Source organism: Gossypium arboreum, chromosome 11 (genome assembly GCF_025698485.1).
Source record: "Gossypium arboreum isolate Shixiya-1 chromosome 11, ASM2569848v2, whole genome shotgun sequence".
NCBI classification, from domain to species: domain Eukaryota; kingdom Viridiplantae; phylum Streptophyta; class Magnoliopsida; order Malvales; family Malvaceae; genus Gossypium; species Gossypium arboreum.
In genome coordinates, this window is record NC_069080.1 from 17,346,620 (window position 1) to 17,373,250 (window position 26,631).

The following is a 26,631-nucleotide window of genomic DNA, read 5'->3' on the forward strand; positions in this document are numbered from 1 at the left end:
ACCTAATTTTAAAAAAAAGACACATACATAACTAATTTAACCAATAAAATAAAATCTAAAAATCTAAAAGCATAAGAAAATATTTATCCACATGAAAATTTGCTAAAATTACGTGAAAAATTAAAATAATTTACGTCAACTTTCCGTAAAAAGAAATTTGACAGCAACTAAGGATGATTAAATAAAAATAATAATAATTGGGTGACATTTTGATAGTGGTAATGTTATTAACCACTTTAACTCATTTTAACTTGAAGGTATATTATTTCCTTAGCTACTTGTGGAGGATAGGTTGGCAGACATCCTAGGAGTAGTGGTTGTGGCATTGCAAACGTGGAAGTATGCAATTTGATAAATGAAAGATCGTGTCATGTGCAAGTTACTTTTTCATATAAAGGATTAGATAAGTGTAAGTCAATTATTCAAAGCCCAACATTAGCAAACAAATCAAACATTTGAGGCATAGGCAAGCAAGCAGGCTCACTTCACAACTCAAAATGGCGGGTGGTGAAGCTAAAGAAATCCATGCAGTGATGTTCCCCTATTTTGCTTTCGGCCACATTAGCCCATTCATTCAACTCTCTAACAAGCTTTCTCTTCATGGATTTAGAATATCTTTCCTCACCCCTCCTGGCAATGTTTCACGCATCAAATCTTCATTTCTTGTCACCTCAACCATCCAAATCATCCCCATCCAGATTCCCAAGGTCCAAGGCCTTCCGCCTCATCTCCACAACACCTCTGAGATGACACCTGCAATGCACGAGCTCCTCAAGGAGGCCTTGGATCTCATGCAGCCTCAAATCAAAACTCTCCTCTCAGAGCTCCGACCCCAATTTGTCTTCTGTGATTTCGCCCATCACTGGGTTCCCAAACTCTGCTCTCAACTTGGCATCAAGACGCTTGCCTTCTCCGTCTTCTCTGCCATCTCTGGTGCTTACATTACTGTCCCCGCAAGATTTATTGGAGTTGAAACTGAGGAGCCCACCGTTGATGATCTAAAGAAGCCGCCATGCGGCTACCCGCAAACCTCCTTTACCTCTCTCAAAGCATTCCAGGCGCAAGACTTGTCTTATGTTTACAAGAGCTTTAATGGTCGTCCTGCGGTTTACCATAGAGCCGTTGACGGCTTCAACAGTTGCAGTGCTATACTTTTGAAAAGCTGCAACGAAATGGAAGGTCCTTACGTTGATTTCATCAAGACCCAATATCAAAAGCCGGTTTTATTAACTGGTCCACTTACTCCAGACCCACCCTCCGGTGTGCTCGACGAGAAATGGGCAACTTGGTTGGCTCAACATCCCCCCAAGTCTGTCATATTTTGCTCTTTTGGCAGCGAAACGTTTCTCAAAGATGATCAATTAAAAGAACTGGCTACTGGTTTGGAGCTCACAGGATTGCCATTTTTTCTGGTAGTGAACTTCCCGGGTGGAATGGAAGCCCGGGCGGAGCTTGACAGGGTCTTGCCAAAAGGGTTCATGGAGGCGATTAAAGGAAGAGGGGTTGTCCACTCGGGATGGGTCCAACAACAACTTATATTGGCACACGAGAGTGTGGGTTGTTGCATTTGCCACTCTGGGTTTAGTTCCATTATGGAAGCTTTGATGAACGATTGCCAATTGGTGCTGCTGCCATTGAAGGGTGACCAGTTCTTGAACTCCAAGCTGGTGGCTGGGGACATGAAGGCGGGTGTGGAAGTGAGTAGGAGAGAGGAGGATGGGTATTTCTCCAAGGAAAATATTAAGGAGGCTGTGGAGACTGTGATGGTGGATGTAGACAAGGAAACAGGCGTTTCCATAAGACAGAATCATATGAAATGGAAGGACTTTCTGCTGAATGCAGAGATTCAGGACAAGCTTATTTCAAATTTGGTTGAACAGTTGAAAGCTATGCTGTAAAATTAGGTTTATATTTATTACATTCTCGGTTTCAGTAAATCTGTATATTCCTAAGGAGACTTAAGAAATGCATAAATAAATAAATAAAGGATAAAATATGTATGCTATTTTATATTTATCTATGTATTTCCACCACCACTTTAGTTATTTGAAATAAATAAGTTCAATCTTTATTAATTATGTTTTATTCTTTTAATGGTTATTTTTTGAACTTCAAAAATTTTGTTAAATTTTATTTAAAATTATATTTCGATTAGTAACTTTTAATAATGATTAATATTATTAAATTATTATATTTTTATCATTAAATTCGTAACTTCCATTAATAAAATAATGTTGCACCTTAATTCAAATGGTTAATTAATAATATGGTTGGTGAGTGTTATATTAAAAATCATTTTGATATTTATGATTGAAAAAATTAAAAGTCCTAAAATAAATAAAAATTCATAGAAAAAATTAATTGCGGCGAGAAAAACTAAAATTTTGCAGCTAATTTTTATATGTTACGAAAACAAAGAAAAGGATAATTACCATGGATATATTAAATGATTTAGAAATAAATATAATTAGATTAAAAAGTTCAGTATATCATTTTATACTCAAATTTGATATTTTTTAATGTGGTATTTATAATATTTTTGGTTTAATTTGATACATGTATTTAATGAAGTTATATATTTTGGTACTCAAAAGTAGCACTGTTAATTTTTAGTGTTTAATTCGAGTTTTAGGGTTGATTTGATGAAAGTTAATTGCTAATATTATTAGGTTTAAATTTTTTTATGATTTTGTTAATAGAATAAATTTATTGTTAATTGGGAATTTGTTTAATTTTTCAAATACAGTTCAAGGATGTGATTTAATTCGATTTTGGGTTTGATTTAATGAAAGTTAATTCTTAATATTATTAGCTAATTATGAATTTTGATAAGGTAAACTCTAAAACTAAAATAAACACTAAAAGATTAACATTGTTATTATCAAGTACGAAAATGTATAACTTTTGTCAGTTTTATCAAATATAAATATCATATTGGACCAAAACATAACATAGGAATAATATTAAAAAAGAATGTTAAACTGAGATACTAAACTATACATTAAACTCAAGTTGAATGGAATGTAATAGAGATAGGTGTGTGAATTTAGCTCTCCCTCTCTCAAGCCACAACATTTGTCTTGTTTTGTTTGATCGTTGGGGCAGAGGGGATTTTGAAAGTTTTCTGTTGTTTGTAAATTGTTTTTTCATTATTAATGGATTGATATTTTATGGTTTTGGGATTTGATCTTCAATTTCAAATTTATACTGGAATAGGTATTTGATCTTCAATTTCAAATTTATACTGGAATAGGTTTTGGGTTATTTGTAATAATTGCACCATAAAGTTAATAAACGGTAAAAATTTATTTTAGGTGATTTGATAAATAATAAAAGTTTAAGGGTTAAAAAGAAATAAAAAATTAATTTTTAAAAAGAAATTAGAGGATCAAATAAGAAATTATACCAAAAGAAACAGTATGCAGAACCTCAACCTGAATTCATTTATTGTGCAAGTATCGTATGGGACCCAAAATTATATTGCAGCATGCAAAATTTTCCAGACTTTGTCGGCAAGAATTAAATTCCGGGAACTCATTATTTCGGGTTTTGGTTGTCCCTAAGCCTTTTATTTTTTGGATTATGTGGATACGAATAAATATGAAAATTAAAATATATTTTTATTTTTTTGAAATATAAAATAATTTCATCTTAATTATCTTAGGGATAACATCTAATTTGCCCTTTAAACTTGTTCCGAAAATACCTAATTGGTAGTTGAACTTTTTTTTTGGACCTAGTTAGTACCTGAACTTGTATTTTGTTACTTAGGTTGATACCTCTATATTAACATCGTTAGTTTATGCTGACATGGCATTGATAGCTAATCTTTTAGTGACACGTAATAGTTTCTTAGTATGGCACGTAACAAATATAATTTTTTAAAATAAATTAATTAATAAAAAAGTATAGGTTTCTTTCACAGAATCAACCTAGATAAAATTTTATACTTTTTTGAATTAACTCATTCGTTTTTAAAAAATATTAATTTTTTTTATTTATGCTCCTCAAGTGCTATAGAAGCTATCACATGTCACTACCAGATTGGCTGTGAGTGCATGTTAGTGTGAATGTACCAATTTAAGTGACGAAATACAAATTTAAATACCGACTAGATCTAAGAAAAATTCAAGTACTCGATACTTTCGAACAAGTTAAAGGGCAAACTACATATTAACTCATATCTTTGTTATTCAAGTCATACACCAACAATCAACGAACAAATAGTCAGAAATTTTATCTTTCTGCTTTTTTATGATGTACAATAATTGTTTGTGAAAGTTGCATCATATTTTTAATTCGATGGGAATTGAGATTAATTTCGGTAAGATTAAAAATAGCAGTGATGGTGATGAATTTAGTTACTCTAATATTGAGATTAAATACTATAACAATGAAATTAAAAGTAGTGATTATATATGTTTGGATTCAATTGAAACAATGACATTGAGATGAATTATAATAAAACGGAAAAAGACCATTAAAGACACTAAATTAAATACATATAATAAAAACTTTAATTTGTATTATATTTATTTTTAAAGTATTTTATTTGATATTTATAAAGTTAATAAATCATTACATTACGTTAAGATGTTATATTAAACAATTATTTTATTAATAAACTTGTTTATTATTCATGTAATATTTATTTTATTAATTAATACTAATTTACTAATAAAATATTTGTTTAATTATTATATTCAATAAATTTTAAAATATTTATTATGCAATAAAATATTATATAATTTTTATTTTTTAGGAACAATAAACTAAAAGTGAAATAAAAAAATAGTGAGGAAAGATTGCAGAGAGAATGAAGGAAAGCAAAATGTAAATAGTCATTTTTAACTGGCCTGTTTTTCTTTAACTGGAACCTCAACGCCAGTCACAAATTGGATGAGCAGCGCCCATGAGGGAGAAAATCTCAGCTCACCAGATGTAAATAAAAACAATTTCAAATCCCATTGAAATGGAATATTCTCTAAAAATTCCTCCTAAAATAAAATCCGAATGGAGCCAAAGATATTAGAATTGTAATGAGAAATCCTATCATGCTTTTTTTTTCCCAATAACGTAATTTCAAAAAGAAAAAACTAATTATAAAAACCATACGTGAGATTTTTTACCCTATAATGTAGACTATTTTAGATACGAGTCAGTATCCAACCTCTTTTTGTATTGATATATCAATACAACTTATTATTTAACAAAATCATTTAGTTAATCTTAATTTCAAGTATATCTAAAAATATTAAACACACAAATTTTTAGGGCCAAGTCGGTAAAGTTCATGCATGGTCTATGATATGGCAATGAAATACATGGTGAGCTAGACAATCATTACCAAAGCCTTGCATCTGCTCGAGAATCACAGACATTTTCCCTTACCTGCATATACCGTCGGCACACTGCACACAGTGAGACAAAAGAAGGGAGAAACATTTGCATTAACCAAGATCAATATTCAAGCTATAGGGTGAAATTTCCTACACTCGGAAGTGATAGAAATCTGAAAAACTTCCCAGGAGCTTTCCCGGGAAAGATTTTGCCGATCAATACAGGCAAAGCTTAGATTAGACAACAATAGAAGCTATGAGAGTGCTAAATGGATCCGACTTTACAAAAACAAATTAAATAAATTACAAATTCTCTACAGGCCCTTATTAGATTATCCAACCAACTCAGTCAGAGGGTATAACCTTGCTGGAAGGGGGAGGCCACAGCCAATAATTTTGACGAACTGGGAGATTAGGCTGCAATGATGCGATTGCAAACCCAGCAGATTGTGGAACTCCAATTGGTGGATGCTGAATCGAACTGCCACGAAAAATTTCCACCGCAAAGAAGGGGGAATATAAAATATCATGTCATCATCATTGGTAGGACAGTGATGAATGTAATGCACAAAAGTGGTGACAAATACATTAAGATACTGTACTAATTGAATATGCTAAATGCATGAATGAGAAAATTTATTTCTCATGTACGGTTAAATTTAAATGGTAAACCAAACCACTACATCATTAGAGAAGTAATTTATAAACTGCTAAAGGTAAAATATTACACGAAAAATCCAGGGACCATCACATATGTCCAGTTAAAGTATCAATACACCTAACCGTCACTCCTAGAGTCTCTGCATACACCAAATATAAGACAAGTAACGCCAAAAGAAAGAACTCACCTAAATGAGAGAGACAAGGAGGATTCAACTGGTGTGTGAATTCCATTTTGATCAGGAGTAAGCAATGACCAAAAAACTGAGAATGAAAAATACCCACGGACAATTAGTTGCAAAACATTATATTCTAAGCAAGAAAGAGAATTAAATAACTGATGAAAATTGTTGTTTGTGGAAAGTTCACAACAAAAAGGTAGCATTAACTCAAATAAACCATGGTATTCAGATTAACGTTCAGAATAAAGATCCATTTCTCATTCATAATAGCTTTATGCATCACTATTGTCAATTCCCCTTTCCCTGAGTCTATTTCTGAAGAGAATATTTGAGGATCATATGAATTTACCTGATTGCTCTGGATGATCTTTCAGACTAGGACAAAACAGTATATCCTGCATTATGAAGTCTAGTTAGCCATATTTCTGGAATGTAAACAAATCCACATCAAAGATAAATAATAGCCAAGAGAAACTTTGTTAAGTACAGCTCTGCTGAACTCACCTCTTCCATACGCTGAGAGCCATTATGGACTGCCTCTGCAGAAAATAAATGAGTCAGATTCTTAATTCTAAAAATAAAAGTAAACCCCTCGACAAAGACCTGGCAGAAAAGGATACAAAGAGAGAAAACGCACAGAAATGCTCCAACAAATGGAAGTGTATCCATAAATAGCATATCAATAGACTTCCTCAACAATGGTGCTCGTATTGGATCTTAAACCAGATCCAGCATTAATGACGACATGGTCGATCCACAATCACCCAGAAGATGGGAAAGGATGTCTATTCATGCAATATGCATATTTATGCAGTTGATGGTTAAATTTGAGAGGCAACGGTAGCTAAAAAGGACAACAGTCTACTGAACCACAAATGCAGGACATACAATAATTTTACCTAATTTTGAAACACTTGGTTTCACAGCAAGCGTCAGGCCCAGAAAACAATCATCAGGTTCAGTGTCGAAATCCCATAGATTCAACTCAAGATTTGGCTTTGACTCTGCAAAATAGTACAAGAAAACATTAATTTGTTGAACCAGAAAAAAAGAACATAAATCGTTATCTAATAGTCTCACATGGAACTAGTAGTGAACTTCAAAACTCACCCATGTTGTTTAGCCTGAGCTCAAGTGGATCATGCAGTCGTGGATGAGGAATGCGAGCATCCACCTGTCCAGGATTTTTCAGTAAAAGTGATATAATACAAACAGAAATCTGAAATAACTCCATATAACATGTATTACATTAAAAAAAGGATGCTGCAATGCCTGATCTGCTGTTGGCCTCCTTAATGGATCCCATGAACAAAGTTGCTACAGACATTCAAAGCAGGGGGTGTAAGATACTATAGTAGATCAAATGTTACTTTACTAAATCCTAGTTAACCACATCATACCATGATTAAATCAACAGCCTCCGGGCCGGCATTAGGAATGATATCTGATAGGTTGGTAGGTAAAATCTGCCCAAAAGTAATGATGATAAATGTCAGATTACAGTTTACTAATTAAGGAATATTTAAGTGTATCAGATAGGATTCTGTAAATATTTTACTGATTACTATCCCTAACTTTAAGGCTGTTTTTTTAGACAGCATCCCTAGAGTTAGTCTGTTTCCTAGTATAGAGTTTCCTAAGTTAGGCTTACTATGTGTATAAATATTTATGTAATGTCTTATGAATAAAATGGAATAGAAAAAGCCTGTTCTTAACATGGTATCCGAGCCAGGTTTTTAGCTCAAATTCTGGGATTTTTTTTCTTTGTCTGGCAACTTCTTCTCATTCCCGATCAACCCTCAAGCCTGTAGAATTTGTTCAAAAGAAACATGGCTGAAACTGTCAAAACCAGCAACACTGGAGAAGGGAATTCTCAAGAATCATCTGTTGAGTTCGGTAAAGAAGAAATTGAGAAGTTGAAGAATCTGCTGGGATCATTGGAAAAATCTCCTTCAATAGGTATTAGTGGTTTGGTTTTTTCAGGTATATCTTCTTCTCAAAATTCTAAAATCTCGGATATACCCACAAAAAGTTCTTGGGTCATTGACTCAGGAGCTACAGACCACATGACCCACTCCTCACAAAAATTTGTTTCATATACACCTTGCCCTAGTAGTAGAAAGATAACAGTAGCCGATGGTTCTGTGATCACAGTGGCTGGTCAGGGTGATATTGTTGTGATATTGTTATAAACAAAACCCTTACTCTTAAAAATGTCCTTCATGTTCCAAAACTATTTACCAATCTTCTATCCATCCAAAGAATTACCAAAGACTCTAACTGTAGTGTGGTTTTCTATCACAATCGATGTCTTTTTCAGGAACAGAATATGAGGAGGAGGATTGGACATGCTAAGGAAGTAAATGGCCTATACTATCTTGAGGAATCCAGTGGAGAAGTTAGTGCTCTGAATTCCTCACCATTATCTTTCATATCCGAATCTATTAAAACCAATAAAAACCAAATTTGGCTCCATCAACTCCGCCTTGGTCATCCATCGTTTAGAGTCCTTAAAATTATGTTTCAGGATTAACTATTGAAAAATTCCATTGTGATGTCTGTGAACTTGCAAAACATAAACGTACCTCTTTTCCGGTAAGCAATAAAAGAACATCCACTCCTTTTACTCTTATTCATAGTGATGTTAGGGGACCATCCACTATTTCAAATATTTCTGGGGCTCGGTGGTTTGTATCCTTTATTGATGATTGTACCCGTGTGTCTTGGATATTTCTTTTAAAACAGAAATCTGATGTAAGGTCTGTCTTTCCAACCTTTTACAACATGATCAAAACACAATTTGGAGCTGAAATAAAAAGGTTTAGGTCAGACAATGCCAAGGACTATTTCAATCAGTTTCTCTCACCATATTTCCAAGAAAGAGGCATTATACATGAGTCATCTTGTGTTAGCACACCCCAACAAAATGGTGTTGCCGAAAGAAAAAATGGTCACATTTTAGCTATTACAAGAGCCCTCTTGTTCCAAAAAAATGTCCCTAAACAATACTGGGGGAGGCTGTTTTAACTGCTACTCATATGATAAATAGATTGCCTACAAAAGTCCTTGAATCTCAAAGTCCTATGCAAGTTCTAGCAAAATTCTTTCCTGATTTTAGTACTTCAAGTAACCTTCCTCCCAAAATATTTGGTTGTGTTGCCTTTGTACATGTACATTCTCAAAATAGAGGAAAATTTGATCCACGAGCTGTCAAGTGTGTCTTTCTCGGTTATTCTTCCACTCAAAAGGGGTACAAATGCTATCATCCAGCCACAAAAAATTTTTATGTATCAGCGGATGTTACTTTTGCAGAACAAGAGAATTTCTTTAATCGTCCTTATCTTCAGGGGGAGATCTTATTCACAGAAGATAAGGACAGAGAATTCTTTCTTCTTGACATTCCAGCTACTGTCCAGCAACCAAACACTCACATTCCAGCTCCTGTCCAGCAACCAAACACTCACATTCCAGCTCCCGTCCAGCAACCAAACACTCACATTCCAGCTCCTGTCCAGCAACCTCAAACAGAGCCTAATACACCCAAATCACAAAGAGGGATTCAGGACACTACTCGTCCTTTACTGGTTTACTCAAGGAAGAAGGCACCGGTGCAAGTTCAATCATCTTCTCCTCCTATACAACCTGAGGTAATTGCTGAACCTACTACTGAAACTACTGAAAATTTAGATGAATTTCCCATTGCTATTAGAAAAGGGATTAGAGCCTGTACAAAACATCCCTTGTACTTATTTTTGTCTTACAAAAATTTGTCCCATAACCACAAAGCCTTTCTTACTAGCCTAAATTCTATCTCCATTCCCAAAACTGTATCCGAGGCATTAGAAGATGAGAATTGGAAAAATGCCATGAAGGTTGAAATGGAAGCTCTTGAAAAAAATAAGACATGGGACTTGGTGAAATTACCGAGAGGAAAGAAACCAGTGGGATGTTGCTGGGTGTACACAGTGAAGTATAAATCAGATGGTTCTTTGGAGAGGTACAAAGCAAGATTGGTTGCTAAAGGGTACACTCAAATGTATGGAGTAGACTACCTTGAGACATTTGTCCCTGTTGCAAAGATGAACACTGTGAGAGTGTTGTTGTCACTAGCTGCCAACCGAGGCTGGAAATTACAGCAATTTGACATAAAAAACGCCTTTTTACATGGTGATCTTGAGGAGGAAGTCTATATGGATGTTCCACCAGGATTCGGTCCAAATACAGGACAGGTAGTTTGCAGACTAAAAAAGGCTTTGTACGGACTAAAACAGTCCCCGAGGGCTTGGTTTGGAAGATTTACCAAAGTAATGCTCAAGTTGGGGTATAAACAGAGTCAAGGAGATCACACTCTGTTTGTAAAACACTCATCTTCAGGGGGAGTGACTGCTTTATTAGTCTATGTAGATGACATTATAGTGACTGGTGATGACCTGGAAGGAATGGAGAGTTTAAAGAAATGCCTAGTAAAAGAATTTGAAGTCAAAGAGCTCGGAAAGTTAAAATATTTCCTTGGTATTGAAGTGGCACACTCTCGGGAAGGAATCTTTATATCTCAGCAAAAATACATAGTTGATTTGTTGACAGAGACAGGCAAGTTGGGATGTAAACCAGCAGACACACCCATAGAGATGAATCACAGACTTGGAGATGCACTAGAAGATGCAGCAGTTGATAAAAGTTCATATCAAAGACTTGTGGGGAAGCTCATTTACTTGTCTCCTACCAGACCGGATATTGCCTATGCAGTCGGTTTTGTAAGTCAGTTTATGCACAACCCCAAAGAATCACATCTTAGAGCTGTGTATCAAATTCTACAGTACTTAAAAGGCACGCCAGGTAAAGGAATCCTATTTAAAAAGGGGGAGAATTTAACCCTTGAAGCCTATACTGATGCAGATTATGCAGGGTCTATGGTTGATAGAAGATCAACCTCGGGCTATTGCACTTTCCTAGGAGGCAATCTTGTGACTTGGAGGAGTAAAAAACAGAATGTTGTGGCTAGATCTAGTGCAGAAGCTGAATTAGGGCAATGGCTCTTGGAATTTGTGAGCTATTATGGCTAAAAATTATTTTGGAAGATTTGAAGATCAAGTGGGAAGGTCCAATGAAGTTGTATTGTGATAATAAGTCTGCTATCAATATTGCACATAATCCAGTTCAACATGATCGTACGAAGCACGTTGAGGTTGACAGACATTTTATAAAGGAAAAACTAGACAGTGGCTTAATTTGCACTCCATTTGTGTCCACTGATGGTCAACTAGCAGACATACTTACCAAAGGGTTGTCTGGCAAGTTGTTTCAGAAACTAGTAAGCAAGCTGAGAATGGATGATATCCACTTCCCAGCTTGAGGGGGAGTGTCAGATTACAGTTTACTAATTAAGGAATATTTAAGTGTATCAGATAGGATTCTGTAAATATTTTACTGATTACTATCCCTAACTTTAAGGCTGTTTTTTTAGACAGCATCCCTAGAGTTAGTCTGTTTCCTAGTATAGAGTTTCCTAAGTTAGGCTTACTATGTGTATAAATATTTATGTAATGTCTTATGAATAAAATGGAATAGAAAAAGCCTGTTCTTAACAATAAATAAGAATAAAATAAAAAAGGACAGCAAAGATAGCCACCAATATAAAACTAATAAATAATTATTTTTAAAAACCTACCTCTGAATAACTAATATTGATTAGACGAGAGATGTTTGTTGCTTCAGGAAAGGAAGTCCAATCAGGCGCACCCAAAACACAGCATATCTTGTACAGTTGATCTATTTCACTGCCAAGAGGTGAACGTATTAACCATAAGAAAAAAAATCATGATAAACTACATATCTATCTTTTACTTCAGTGGTATGCATAACACCTAAAAATATTTTTGGCAAGTAAAGAGATGTTCTTGCCAAAACTAAAAGACATATACCTTTTTATAGTTATGCATCATAGAACTCATAAGACTATTAAATAGAAGGATAACAGAGATTCCTTCCTCAATATCTATAGTTATGAATCTCTACCCACGAATGTATGCACACAGCTTATTATGCACATGCAGAAAATAGCATGTATAAAGTGGCAACGGAGGCAGGATGCTATGAGAAAATTTCCATACAATATTTTGTGCATAAGGAAAAAAAGATCCTACATATGTATGTAGGATCAATTGGGTTCAGGTTAGAAGGGCTTAAAGGACAAATGAATACAGTAAAACAGAAAAGAAAAACAAAATCAACCATGTTGTGTTCATTTTTTCTGGGAATCGAATGTTAGATTACTAGTTACATACAATCAATCAACTATTATTAACTTTAAGCCATTTGAAGTAACAAGACTAGCAATCATAACCAGATTGCCAACAGAATCACCAAAGTCAAGTATCACAGGACATACCAACTATATGTTACAGGAAACTTTATCAAGACCAAACTTGTATACAAACTTAAGGAATAATTGAAGTTAGCCTATGCCAATAGTATAATACACATTGGGCCAACACGGTAATGGAATAAATGTTGCAAATCAAAGTATTTGCATTGCTTGTATGCTTTTATGCTGTGAGAAAAGATATGATTGCCAGCACAAATGGGTTGGCTTAATCTACATCATTGTCCACCAAAATTAAAAAGAGAAAAACTCAGAAATAATAAATCACCTTTCACCAGGAAAAATAGGAGATGAAGTAAAAAGCTCCGCTAATATAGCACCAACAGCCCACATATCTGTAAACGCTACTATTATCAGACATCATTCAAGCAAAATATATATGGATAAACCTTAAAGTGACACGAAATCTGAAAGAAAGAAACGACAAAAATCAAACCAACATGGAAAACAAATCATCTGATGCAAGTAAAGTTCTGGATTGGTCCCACAGTATTATAAAGCTACTAAAAGAAGATGCACATATGTACACACACAAAGATAATTAAATCAAGTACCACCCACATACCAATAGCAGGAGTGTAAGAGGAAGATTGCAACAAGACTTCTGGAGAACGGTACCTGACGTGTTTAACCCACAAACCATTAGATGAGAAAAATAATACTGGATGAACAGCAAGACTGCTCCCATATTGTGTGAACATAAACAAACAAGAATGCAAAGTAAATGAGATGATATCCACCACACAATTACTCACCATCGAGTAGAAACATATTCTGTATAAGGAGGCATTGATGATACTTCTCTTGCCAGTCCAAAATCCGCAATTTTCAGAACATCCTTTGTCACCAGCAAGTTCTCTGAAAAAAGCAAATATTTCACCATAAAGATATCCACCATAACAACTTTCAAAATGCAGACATGAAAGGAAGATTTACCAGGTTTCAAATCTCGATGAAAATATCCATTTCTATGCATGTGAGCAAGTCCTTGCAGCATCTGAGACATGAAACTGCGTATCTCCCATTCGGAAAAAGGTTCCTGCCGCTCTCTCATGATTTGGTAAAGATTATGTTCCTAGAAAGAAATACCCAACCTCTTACAATTGCACTTGAAAGGGTTTCATTCAGCTTCATACTTGATGACAGGAAATAATTTATTGCACTATGGATGACCTCAATTGAAGATGCAAATAAGCCAGTTGGAAATGAATTATACAGAAGTACACAATTATTGTATCATTATGTTTAAAGGAAAGAGTTATGTTCAATAGTGAGATCAGCAGGCAAAAACAGCCACTTGAAACCTTTATTGTTTAAGAAAAAAATCTATGATATTTTGTTGAAAGAGATAAAAATGGAGAGATTTTTTTCTTTTCTTTGTTTTTTCCCTGCCTGTCTTTGGGAAAAGGGGAGGGGAGTAGCTAGTATCTGCACAACTCTTTCACTAGAATCAATTATAGAATTCTTCAAAAGTGAATCCCTTTCAAATTTTAAAAGCTTAAACATTGTAATTAATTGAACAGATCCTGGTAACCTAGCACCTGCTTAAGAAATGATTCCAAAACGGTATTTGTAACCAAGACATGGACAAGTTCTCTCCATGTTCCTAGTTCCAGTCTAATCAGTCATGTCCCCAAGCTTTGTGTTGACCAAAAATATCGAAAATAAGGCAACTTAAATTATAATTGTGGGGAATGAAGATACAATAGTTATGTGGAAGATAAAATCATAAAACCCATGCTTTGGCAGAATAATCATGTGAAGTTGGAAAAGCAACCTTACCATGTACTCAAAAATGAAGAATAGTTCATTGTTTTCCCTGACAACCTCCTTTAACTTTACAATATTAGGGTGATTTAGTTTACGAAGGACCTGCAGATAATAATTCACTAACTTTGTCAAAGAAAATGTGAAAAGCTTACCTTAACTTCTCTTAGATGAGGGTACACAATAAATGGAACATGCTCTTAAGATTAAGGCTTATGTAAAAAGCAAAGGACTCTTAACATTCAAAGAAATATTACAGCTTACCTTAACTTCTCTTAGATTCATACACTCTTCCCAAAAGTAGAACTTTCTTTTCATTTTCTTAACAGCAACCTAGATTGAAAACATTTACAAAAAGCATGAGGAGCAACAACTCAAGGAAGTTCCACGTTCAGTAATTCACTATTATCATGAGAAATATAATAGAGTATAAATAGGGAAAAAATAATTCAAGACAGCCACCTACAATAGACTGAGTTAAGTTTTTCCAATCTAACGTCTTCCTCATTACCATTGAGCAGTTGATGAACCCCATTGAGGCAAGAAACACCAGAATCATTTTCCAAAGTGAACATTTCAGCTCCTAAGTTTTTCTAATATTGCTCATATTATACGTTATATATGTGTGTATACACATATACATATACATATATATGCTCCAATTTTATACTAGAAGACTCAGCTGGTATTCATATATGCTCTAACATGTCAAGCCATGCATGTATCCAACTCCCAGTTTTCTAGTTCTGTAAAGTTATAGTTTTAAGCAGAGAGTTCCTTCTCAAACATGGTCATTAGGGTTTAGAATTTTGAAACCTTATTTTAACTTTTCCAATAATAGGCAGCTCCAAATGTTTGCCAACCCCTCCTACTACAAGGGGGTGAGGGTGGTAGCTATACACAATCAGGTGAATAGACAGAAGGACCATCAACTGTGGTTCAGACACCCTAAGGTAAACAGGAAATCAGATATAAGCTTTAAAGTAACCTCCAGAAATTAGCAGCAGGTACATGAAAGATTGACCAATTAAAAACAAAGAATTCACATAATGGTTCAGAAAGTGACTTCAAAATTGATCCTATATTCATCATTTGCTATCTCCAAGGCATTGAGGTCAGTTCAATCATCACATAAGACCAATATACAAATATCTGGCTTGTCACACTCACAACTAGAAGCAACTTGTGCTGACCTTTCTCATGTTAAAAACTTCTAAGTGAAGCTAAGCATACAACATTAATCATTAAATTAACTTAAATAGGTGAGGTACAAGACTTAAGTTGAATTTCCCACACGTCAAAGGAATTTTTTAACTGCAGCAAAGTATATAATATTAATCATTGAATTAACTTCTACCATACATTAGGAACAAATGAGAAGAACATATGTTAATGATAAATAAAATAAATCATGTAGTTATGTAAACAGAAAGATAAAAAAAGCAACTACTGGAGCAAGTTCCTTACAATCTCAAATGTTTCTATATTGAAGGCTTTGAACACACTACCACAGGTACCATCTCCAAGCTCCTCCGAAATTTTATACCTAAGTGACAAAAGAGACAGTAGCAAGATCTAGTGACAAAGAAATACAAGCTTCAAATGACAACTTGACAAATTTAACCAATATTAAATGCAGTGCAAGAAACAAACCTTTCCATTCTTGCAGTTGTAGCAGATGACAATCAACAATTTGTCAATGTAGTTCTAGCAACCTCCAAATAGAGGTGTCTACAGTACTGACATAGGCTTGACCACTAGCTTGCATATATGGTTTACTGCTAGACTGTAGCATGAAATGTATGATACTGACAGGGACAGACTTCTCATCGTAAGAATGATAGAATATCAGCCAGAAAATAATCAACATTCTCAACTGCAGCTTCTACAAGCTGCGTCCAGCTCTTATCATCTAAAATCAACGAATCTACAAGACCTCCAATAGAACTCCAGTACAAGTCTTAAACTTCCTGTGTTGATCCATTTTCTTTACACTCAGATTAACTGATGCCCCATATATCAAAACCAGGGTCTGTAAACAAACACAGAATATCAGCATACCTCAGCAAAATTGAATTGCTTTTCATTCATAAATCATGATCTAAAGAAAGGAAACTGACCAACATATTAGACAGAAAGCAATTATTAGAATGAATGTTATAAGGCTTGCAATACTTTTTGAGAAAAATAATACCATCCAAGGAGATTGTAACACTGTGGTGTATAGACACAGAAACAAACGTTGACCGAGGATCATGGATGAAATTTTAGGTGGTCAGAAACAAAAAAAGCCAGCATCAGTCTTTCCCTCCTTACTTGCTTTTACTAATTATCAAAGTGTTCTGTAACAAATTAAGTTCTGGATTTTCAACAAGGAGATTTTTGCAAGAATTACATCCGCAAATTCAAACAGATCTCCTACATGTAAAGCCACCGATACTGTTATTTTTAACAGCTTAGCCATAAATATAAACATCAAACTTAATCATAACACAAATATAGAAAGGGGGGTGACTTGCTTTAAGTCCTCGATCTTTTAAAGCCAAAGAAGATAATCCAATCAATTTGAATTGAAAATAACAAAATAAATCATCAAAAGAGTAGGACCTTTCCCTGAATCAAAAAAAAAAAAAAATCTCCGCAATTGAAATTTGAAACAAGAATTACAACAAGGGCGTAAACAGCAACTAAAAAATATCTATCAGTGATTAGCAAAAGAAAAAAACATATACTTTCTATTTCCTCGAGAAGAAAAAGACGTGTAATTATTTTTATAAAAAATTAAAATATACAAATCTTAAACTACGAATTTATTATCCAACGAACACCAGAACTCAGTTATGCTTAATTCAATCACATAGGCCATGGCCGAATTAAAATCAGTGTCCTTTTCTTTACCACTTTTATTATTAAAAAAGAGTGCAACATTAAAAGAAAAGAATCAAAAGCTTTCGGAGACTTTTTACCTCTCCGTTTTCTCGGGAAACAAACAGGAAGTAAAACGAAAACTCCAACTGCATTCCAATGTGAAAGAAAAAACAGAGCTCAGCAAAAAAATATATATCGAAACAACGATTCTGAATTCACGAAATTACACAATTCTTAAAACAAAAAAAGAAAGGAAGACAGGGTGAAAGAAATAGATTATACTCACCTTCCTAATGCAAAACGCGTAAACTATCTAAGAAAGAAAAAGAAACAGATCGCAATGCATAAACGACGTTGTTTAAAACAATGAAAAGAGAAGAATTTCAGAGAGAGAGAAAGAGAGCGAGATTTAGATTACTGAAGAAGCCATATGAGAGAGAATTCCGCAGAAGAAGCGAAGGAGAAGAAACCAAGGAAAAATAGAATAGTAATTAAAATATTGTTTTTATTTTTTAAAAAAAAGATAATTATAGTTTTTTCTTTCTTTCTTTATTTATTTTTCTTTAAAAAAATTGAAAGTTGAAACGAAGAACAATGCTTGGCTGTGGTGGGGAAGGAAGGTGGTCCAGAGATAATATAATATTATTTCTTTTTGAAATTACTAAATTGTCCCTACAAAGTTTGATATATTACGGAGTTACATTTTCTTGACGATATTGCCCTGATCGGATGGATAAGGAGTGACGTGGACGGCAACTTAAATGTGCGCGTCAAGTGCGGGACTTAAGCGTCATTAAAGATAAGCGTATGGGCGGTATTGTCTGTGGGAAATTTTTAAGTGCGGGTTTGGCGTGTGATTGATACGGTTCGGATTCGACCTGTTCCTTTGCGTGATTCGGGTCTAAATTAAGGATCGGTTCCTATTGGGGATTGGAATTTGGAACTGCTGCCCGGGATAGCATAGGCCATTCATGCTATTGAGCTTAACAGCTGACACGTAGAAGTCATCAAACTTGTACTAGAAACTGAATTTATTAATTACAATTTAATTTATCAACAAACTAAAAATGTATTTTAATCTTCTAAACAAGTATTAAACTAGTTAATTTATTTTTAAAATGCTTTAAATTTTTGTGATTTTTTTTATCTTTATATGGTTTTACTAGGATTGTAAATGAACAAAATGTTTGATGAACTGTTTGGGAATCGTTCGTATAACGTTCATTTCTATTCATTTATTAATCTAAATAAATGAGTATGAACAAAATTTTTATATTCGTTTAATAAATGAATGAACACGAATAGAGGTATGTTTGGTTCGTTTATGCTCACGAACAAGCTTGTTTATAAACTCGTTTATTGACTTGTTTATTTATGAATGATATTTTCTTATAAAAATTCCATTAGTATATATTAATAAAATTATCTTAAAACTCGTTTATTGTTCCATTGTTATATATTAATAAAATTATCTTGCTTCGTATTTTTCATTTATAATATAATTATTAATATTTATATTTGACTATTTTATATCTAAACAATAAATGTGTGTATGTATTATTTATTGTTTGTTTGTTTATTATTTATTAACATTGTTCGTGAACATGTTCAATTATATGTTCGTGAACATGTTCGTTTTAATATTCGTGAACATGTTCGATTAAGTTAAATGAACATGCTCATAAACATTAAACAAAAGAACATAAACACACATAATTTTAAATAAACGAATATGAACAAAAAATTAAAATTCTTAACGAACACAAACTGAGCACGAACAAGCTTTAAAATAAACAAACGAACATGAACAGAGGTTTGTGTAACGCCCCCAAATTTTTGTTTTTGTGATTGAGTGACACATAATTGTATATTTGCTTTAGTGATTAAATGTTCTAAGTGTGTGTGGGAGGTCCCAAGTTCAAGCCATGTCTTTGACAAATTTTTGGAATTTTTCTAAATAAAGCCTTAACGTTACCCCGTAGGCTTAAGTTTAATTGTTGGTAAGTTTTTAGTAGAATGTGTTTGTTGGTCTGGTGGTTAAGTGGAGTGTTGGTGTGATAAAGGTCTTGTGTTCAAATCTTAGCATGGGTTTTTTTTTTTTGCTCGTTCGTCCAGGAGAGTTTGAGTTGGACTAAAAATCTGAGTAGTGGATGTAGTGGGGAGTTTGGTGGAGAGAATTAAGAGGGAAAATATTAGGGGGTTATCAGAATATCCATTTTGTTTTCCTTTTTTTGGGGGGGAATTCGGAAAAAAACTCTGCTCTCCATTTTCTCCATTCTGCCGAAACTCTGCTCTTCCCTCATTTTTTTCTTCTTTCTTTCTTTTCCTTTTGATTCCCTTGTGCATCGTGGGTTGCACATTTCGGTAAGTAAGTTTTGTGCTTTGTAAGTTGTAAATACTAAGTGTTTGGTTGGGGTTTATTGACGTTCTGACAGTAGCATATTGCGTGGATCGAGGTTCTTCCCGTACTGATTTGTAATCGACTAATTCGAGGAGTTGGGGTAAGTTTTCGTCGCTTTAAGGATGGGTGTCCCAATTTGGGTTCGGTTTTAGTCCAATGATTAAGTGATTAATGTAGTGAAATTGCTCAATTATAGGTTCTAGAGTGCTCGGGGATCATTTTAGCATCAATCAAAACCAGGTGTGTACCCTAAAATACAGAAAACGAGGTTTCGACGAAAGCCAAAAACCATTCTGTTGACGCCACATGGCCGTGTGGGAGGTCGTGTGGTAGGTCATGTGCCATAACACAGGCGTGTGATCGATAAGGTCAGGCTGTACGCACCAGAAACAACCGTGTGATGGCCAAGTAGGCCTGTGCGACATACGGGCTAGACTGAATTGGGTCGTGTGGGCTACACGGGCGTGTGGGACTCTGGGCCAGGTCGTGTGATCCATACAACCAAGGCCAATTTGCCCGTGTGGCCCACATGGACAGACCACATGGGCATGTGAGCCCATGTTTCTGAAAAGTTTTTTAAGGTTGCACGGGTCGCCCAAGTCGACTGTAAATGTACTATAGGGTTGGTAAGCATTACTTAGACCCTTGATTGTGTGAACTGTCTGTATGATATCTGAACTGAGCATGTATGCTGATCTGGATGTATGGACTGTAATTGCATAATAGCATGACATCTTTTATATGTTGCATTGCATCGGGGTGGGTTAATATTATTTGGAGGAAGTGTTTGAGAGGCTACTAAGCTTGATCTCTGGTAGTTCTGCTGTAAATTTCTAATTATGTACTGCATTTCGGTACAGCATAGCATGGTGTGTAGGGATGGTTGGGTTGATTTAATCTCCACATGGTGTGTAGAGATAGACGGAGATGGTGTGTAGAGGCTGGTGGGTAGGACTCTGATTTCCTGCTATTGCATACTATATCTGAGATGGGCCAAGGCCCTAACATTATATCTCAAGAATCGTATCTAATTGGACTAAGGCCCAAATCGAATCAGAATGGGCTTAGGCCCAACTCAGATCGACTATATTCGATGTGTATCTGATGCATGTTTTGTGAGGATTACACACTGAGTTTGCGAAAACTCACCCTTTCTGTTTAATCTATACAGGTAATCCCCAGACTTGATGGATTGGTGCGGCGAAGGACTCGGCGGTGGCCACACGTAAATTTTAGACTGTTTTTCGTAAATTTTCAGATTTTATTACTTGTTTGAAGGTTTGATGTAACTTATGGACTTTGGACTGTCTGGCTTTAAATTTTCGGTTCCTTAGATGGTTTTACGATTTACTACTGCTAGGCATGATAAAAATCAGTTTTTCACTAAGATCAAACGGTTTTTTTTTAAATAAATGTTTTTCAAAGCTTCCGCTAAAAAAGTTATGATTTTAGACATAACGAAGAACATGCGTTTTATTTCTAATTAAAATAAAGGCTAATTAACTGGAACGGTTTTAACTCGACAAACTCGTTTTTGAATTCCATTCCATGTGACATCACCAGATTCAGTCATAACGTCTAGGCCGGGTTTGGGGTGTTACATTTTGTTCATTTATGCTCGATTGCAGCCCTAGGTTTTGTACAAAACGTTCTCATTGGTATTGGATATTTTGTTTCTTAAATATATTGATATTGAAAAACAATCATGTCTCGATTTTTTTTAAACCCAATGGATTGGAATTTAGATTTATTGTAAAATTTAAGAAAAAAATTCACATATAATATTTGTATATGAATAAATTCAACTTAAATATTCAAAGTCTCAAGATTTGACATTTGCCAAATTCACGTAAATACCTAATAAATTTTGAAAAGCCAAAGGCTAGACAAAAGAAATTGTTAACATGTATATAAAATTTAGGGTAAACAACAAGAATAATCATCAACTATGTCTTTTGGTTCTATTTTGATTACTCAACTATTAATTTTTTATTTAGTAACTCAACTTTTAAAATTAAATATTTTAACCACTCTATTGTTAGGTGCTATTAGGTGAATGACAAAAGATTATTCAAAATTTGGAATTTATTAAATTCCCTTATTTTGCCAACTAAAAAATTCTAGGTTTTATTTACAAAAATATTAAAGTTAATTCAAAAAAGTTTCACATATAGCGTCGACTTTCCATTTTCTCCATTCTAGAAACTCTGCTCTTCCTCATTTTTTCTTCTTTCTTTCTTTTCCTTTTGATTCCCTTGTGCATCGTGGGTTGCACATTTCGGTAAGTAAGTTTTGTGCTTTGTAAGTTGTAAATACTAAGTGTTTGGTTGGGGTTTATTGACGTTCGACAGTAGCATATTGCGTGGATCGAGGTTCTTCCGTCTTGATTTATGTCGACTAATTCGAGGAGTTGGGGTAAGTTTTAAATCGCTTTAAGGATGGGTGTCCCAATTTGGGTTCGGTTTTAGTCCAATGATTAAGTGATTAATGTAGTGAAATTGCTCAATTATAGGTTCTAGAGTGCTCGGGGATCATTTAGCATCAATCAAAACCGGTGTGTACCCTAAAATCTGAAAACGAGGTTTCGGACGAAAGCCAAAACCATTCTGTTGACGCCACATGGCCGTGTGGGAGGTCGTGTGGTAGGTCATGTGCCATAACACAGCGTGTGATCGATAAGGTCAGGTATGACGCACAGTAAACAACCGTGTGATGGCCAAGTAGGCTGTGCGACATCTGGGCTAGGCCGAATTGGGTCGTGTGGGCTACAGGCGTGTGGGACTCTGGGCGGTCGTGTGATCCATACAACCAAGGCCAATTTGCCCGTGTGGCCCACATGGACAGACCACATGGGCATGTGAGCCCATGTTTCTGAAAAGTTTTTTAAGGTTGCACGGGTCGCCCAAGTCGACTGTAAATGTACTATAGGGTTGGTAAGCATTACTTAGACCCTTGATTGTGTGAACTGTCTGTATGATATCTGAACTGAGCATGTATGCTGATCTGGATGTATGGACTGTAATTGCATAATAGCATGACATCTTTTATATGTTGCATTGCATCGGGGTGGGTTAATATTATTTGGAGGAAGTGTTTGAGAGGCTACTAAGCTTGATCTCTGGTAGTTCTGCTGTAAATTTCTAATTATGTCTTGCATTTGATGCTGACATAGCATGGTGTGTAGGGATGGTTGGGTTGATTTAATCTCCACATGGTGTGTAGAGATAGACGGAGATGGTGTGTAGAGGCTGGTGGGTAGGACTCTGATTTCCTGCTATTGCATACTATATCTGAGATGGGCCAAGGCCCTAACATTATATCTGCAACTGTATCTAATTGGACTAAGGCCCAAACTGAATCTGTAATGGGCTTAGGCCCAACCTGTATCTGACTATATTCTGATGTGTATCTGTATGCATGTTTTTGTGAGGATTACACACTGAGTTTGCGAAAACTCACCCTTTCTGTTTAATCTATACAGGTAATCCCCAGACTTGATGGATTGGTGCGGCGAAGGACTCGGCGGTGGCCACACGTAAATTTTAGACTGTTTTTCGTAAATTTTCAGATTTTATTACTTGTTTGAAGGTTTGATGTAACTTATGGACTTTGGACTGTCTGGCTTTAAATTTTCGGTTCCTTAGATGGTTTTACGATTTACTCTTGCTAGGCATGATAAAAATCAGTTTTTCACTAAGATCAAGCGGTTTTTTTAAATAAATGTTTTCAAAGCTTCCGCTAAAAAGTTATGATTTTAGACATAACGAAGAACATGCGTTTTATTTCTAATTAAAATAAAGGCTAATTAATCTGGAGCGGTTTTAACTCGACAAACTCGTTTTTGAATTCCATTCCATGTGACATCACCAGATTCAGTCATAACGTCTAGGCCGGGTTTGGGGTGTTACATTTTGTTCATTTATGCTCGATTGCAGCCCTAGGTTTTGTACAAAACGTTCTCATTGGTATTGGATATTTTGTTTCTTAAATATATTGATATTGAAAAACAATCATGTCTCGATTTTTTAAACCCAATGGATTGGAATTTAGATTTATTGTAAAATTTAAGAAAAAATTCACATATAATATTTGTATATGAATAAATTCAACTTAAATATTCAAAGTCTCAAGATTTGACATTTGCCAAATTCACGTAAATACCTAATAAATTTTGAAAAGCCAAAGGCTAGACAAAAGAAATTGTTAACATGTATATAAAATTTAGGGTAAACAACAAGAATAATCATCAACTATGTCTTTTGGTTCTATTTTGATTACTCAACTATTAATTTTTTTATTTAGTAACTCAACTTTTTAAAATTAAATATTTTAACCACTCTATTGTTAGGTGCTATTAGGTGAATGACAAAAAGATTATTCGAAAATTTGGAATTTATTAAATTCCCCTTATTTTGCCAACTAAAAAAATTCTAGGTTTTATTTACAAAAATATTAAAGTTAATTCAAAAAAAAGTTTCACATATAGCGTCAGCTTTCCAACAAAAACCGTCAGGATCAGTGTTAGTGGCAAGAATAAAGAAGATCCATGCTTCCATTCAAGATGCATGATCCTTGCTTTCCATTCAAGATGCTACTATCTCTGGTAATTTTTTCTACTTTAAAGTAAAAACCTAAAAATCCTCTTTTTCTTCAATTCAAACTTGAGATAACCCTTTGTTTCTTTTTTTTTTCGCTGTAATTTTTTTAATTTTCCTTTTCAATTTGTTGGTTATGGAAACAAGTAGTGAAGTATCAAGCGTGCTTCAATATGCCAAACAATATTTACTTGATGATGAGGTAAAAGATGTGAATTTCATAAAAGACATGAACAATAAATTATATGAAAAAAAAACGTTACGGTAGGAAACTAAAAACAAAGAAAAAATAGAGGCAATTAACTAGTAGTAGAATGTTATGTTTTGGTAACCATTGTTAATAAAAATGGTGATTTTAAGTTTTAATGAAACGTTGAGTTTTAGATTGGGAAAAGCTACAACTGTTTCCCAACTGATTTTGGTAATGATCAATTCTTTCATTTTTAGCTGCAAGGAAGGGAATGAGGCAGCTATGAATTGGTTGAATGAAAATTTTCTGTTCTCTCTTTTCTTTTCTTCCTTCGATCTTTTTTGTTTTCTCTATAATGAAGTGTATCAAGGGTATCATAGTTGCTCGATCCTCCATGGCTAGTGATGGGATCACTACTCATTTACAAAAGGATGTTGGTCATCTTCAATAGAAGGTTGCCAAGCTTCAGTGTGAGTTGTCGTAGTGGGACACCAAGCTAGACACTCAATTGAAAGAACCTAAGGACAATTTCAAATGAGAGCTACAGTCTAAGTTACAAAATCTATTTGAGCAATACTTAAGCAATCTAACTCCTACTATAAGTAATGTGGCTGCTTAAGATAAAGGGAAAGGTATTTAGGGAGGTGTTCCACATGGTTTCCCTTCCAATGACCTTTTGGATACTTATCCTATGTTGTAACTAAGAAGTTTGGGAACTCCTTCATGTTCAAGTCTTTTGGACTAGAATTCTCGGTCTCATAAGCTTGAATGCCCCAGGTTTGATGGCTCAGACTTTAAAGCATGGTGCTCTAAGTAAGAGTAATACTTTGAGAAAAACGTGTGGAGGATACCACCAAAGTTAGGATTGTGATGCTTCATCTAGAAGGGAAAGCACTCAATTGGCACCATTTTTTCATCCAAAAATAAGGTGGACTACCATCTGTTGAACTGGACTTGCTATGCACATAGCTTGAAAGAACGATTTGGATTCAACTCGTTTCAAGATCCCATAGTTGACCCGGTTTCCTTGAAGCAACATAGATTAGTTATATGATGCACTTGTAAGTCTTTTGAACTAGCTCCAGTTGCCTGAATATATGCTTTAAGTACTTTTACTAGTAATTTGAAGTTAGAGATTGGCCAATGCCTACAATTGTTAAAGCTTAAGTCATTGGTAGAAGGCTTCTTGATTGCTAGACAAGTATTGGGAATTCTTCTCAATTCCCACAAGAATAGTCTTTTTATAAGTTTTGTGTTAAGAAATGTGCCCATGTTGTAGTAAACATGTAACTATTTTCTATATATTTTAACAATGGATAAATAAATGAAGTTAATTTCACATTTTTACTATTATATCTTTTGTATTTCTATTTTTGATGTTTTGTATACATAGCAAAATTGTGACGAGCAAATATTAGCTCATTGATTGTCTAAGTTCAATCTGATGATAAGTGGTACTGTAAGAATGTTTACATTGTGAGAAAGATAACTTACTTTAGTAGATAATCTAAACGAGTCCGTAATCCCGTAAAATAATCAAAGTGAGCATTTGGTTCAAATACATAGAAGGATTATTATGTCGTCTACAATTCCAATTAGTGAGACGGTTAGTTTTGGCTATCGGAGCACTTGACTTCACGGGTAGATACATAAATGTACTCATTGGAAGAATGATACATTGGACTAGACCCAAGTTAAATTAGTTCTGAATCTGTTTGTGAATTAATTCACTTGTGACATTCATGGTGTACTTACCTAAATCCTGAGTTAGTTATTGACCATACGTATATAACTCATCTGCTTTGATATAAGCGAAGACTTATGCTCTAAAGATGATCGAGCCAATAGTCGATATGTCTGGTATATGACTTGTGCATGACATGACTTTACTAGTAACAATGGAATTCATAACTCGATTAAAGAGATAATGATATCCTCCCATTGACATTGTGTATATTGATAAATATGGAACGTGGCCACAGGTTGCTTGTTCTCGAAAGAACAATTTATCACAGTCATTAGTTGATAGTGATCATATTAATCATTAAGAAGACATAATGGTGACAATGAGATAAAATTGAATTGTATTGAGTGAACAAATTTAACTCAAAAGAATCAAGGATATTATATTACGGTAATTACACACATGACGAGGTCATTGGACAAAGCAGTTGGATGAATTTCTTTCATAAATAGTATACAATAAGGAGTTTTCAATCATGATACTTCTTATAGATTGACTCCATA

At 34.5% G+C, this 26,631-nt stretch overlaps 2 protein-coding genes across 8 annotated transcripts; one reads left to right on the forward strand and one right to left on the reverse strand.

Moving 5' to 3' along the window:
- Positions 1–388: 388 nt before the first annotated feature.
- Positions 389–2,075, forward strand: LOC108470982 (anthocyanidin-3-O-glucoside rhamnosyltransferase-like). Its single transcript, XM_017772531.2, has one exon. It carries the CDS (start codon positions 498–500, stop codon positions 1,896–1,898), a length of 1,401 nt encoding a protein of 466 aa, XP_017628020.1. The 5' UTR covers positions 389–497; the 3' UTR covers positions 1,899–2,075.
- Positions 2,076–5,145: 3,070 nt separating this feature from the next.
- On the reverse strand, positions 5,146–17,801 carry LOC108473633 (serine/threonine-protein kinase MHK-like). Of its 7 annotated transcripts, XM_053021185.1 has the most exons (21): positions 17,485–17,801; positions 17,297–17,344; positions 16,525–16,748; positions 15,984–16,362; positions 15,798–15,876; positions 14,595–14,663; positions 14,346–14,435; positions 13,500–13,638; positions 13,319–13,421; positions 13,129–13,181; positions 12,832–12,898; positions 11,850–11,958; positions 7,582–7,647; positions 7,430–7,498; positions 7,292–7,355; positions 7,081–7,185; positions 6,686–6,720; positions 6,531–6,576; positions 6,188–6,263; positions 5,703–5,820; positions 5,146–5,391 (listed from the first exon to the last, which is right to left on the reverse strand). In XM_053021185.1, exons 4-21 carry the CDS (start codon positions 15,989–15,991, stop codon positions 5,344–5,346), a joined length of 1,344 nt encoding a protein of 447 aa, XP_052877145.1. In that variant the 5' UTR covers positions 15,992–16,362; positions 16,525–16,748; positions 17,297–17,344; positions 17,485–17,801; the 3' UTR covers positions 5,146–5,343. The 7 variants fall into 7 exon arrangements, with proteins under 7 accessions (XP_052877145.1, XP_017630796.1, XP_017630797.1 ...); XM_017775307.2 differs by lacking the exon at positions 16,525–16,748; XM_017775308.2 differs by lacking the exon at positions 16,525–16,748 and having other exon boundaries at positions 5,146–5,411.
- Between the last annotated feature and the right edge of the window lie 8,830 nt (positions 17,802–26,631).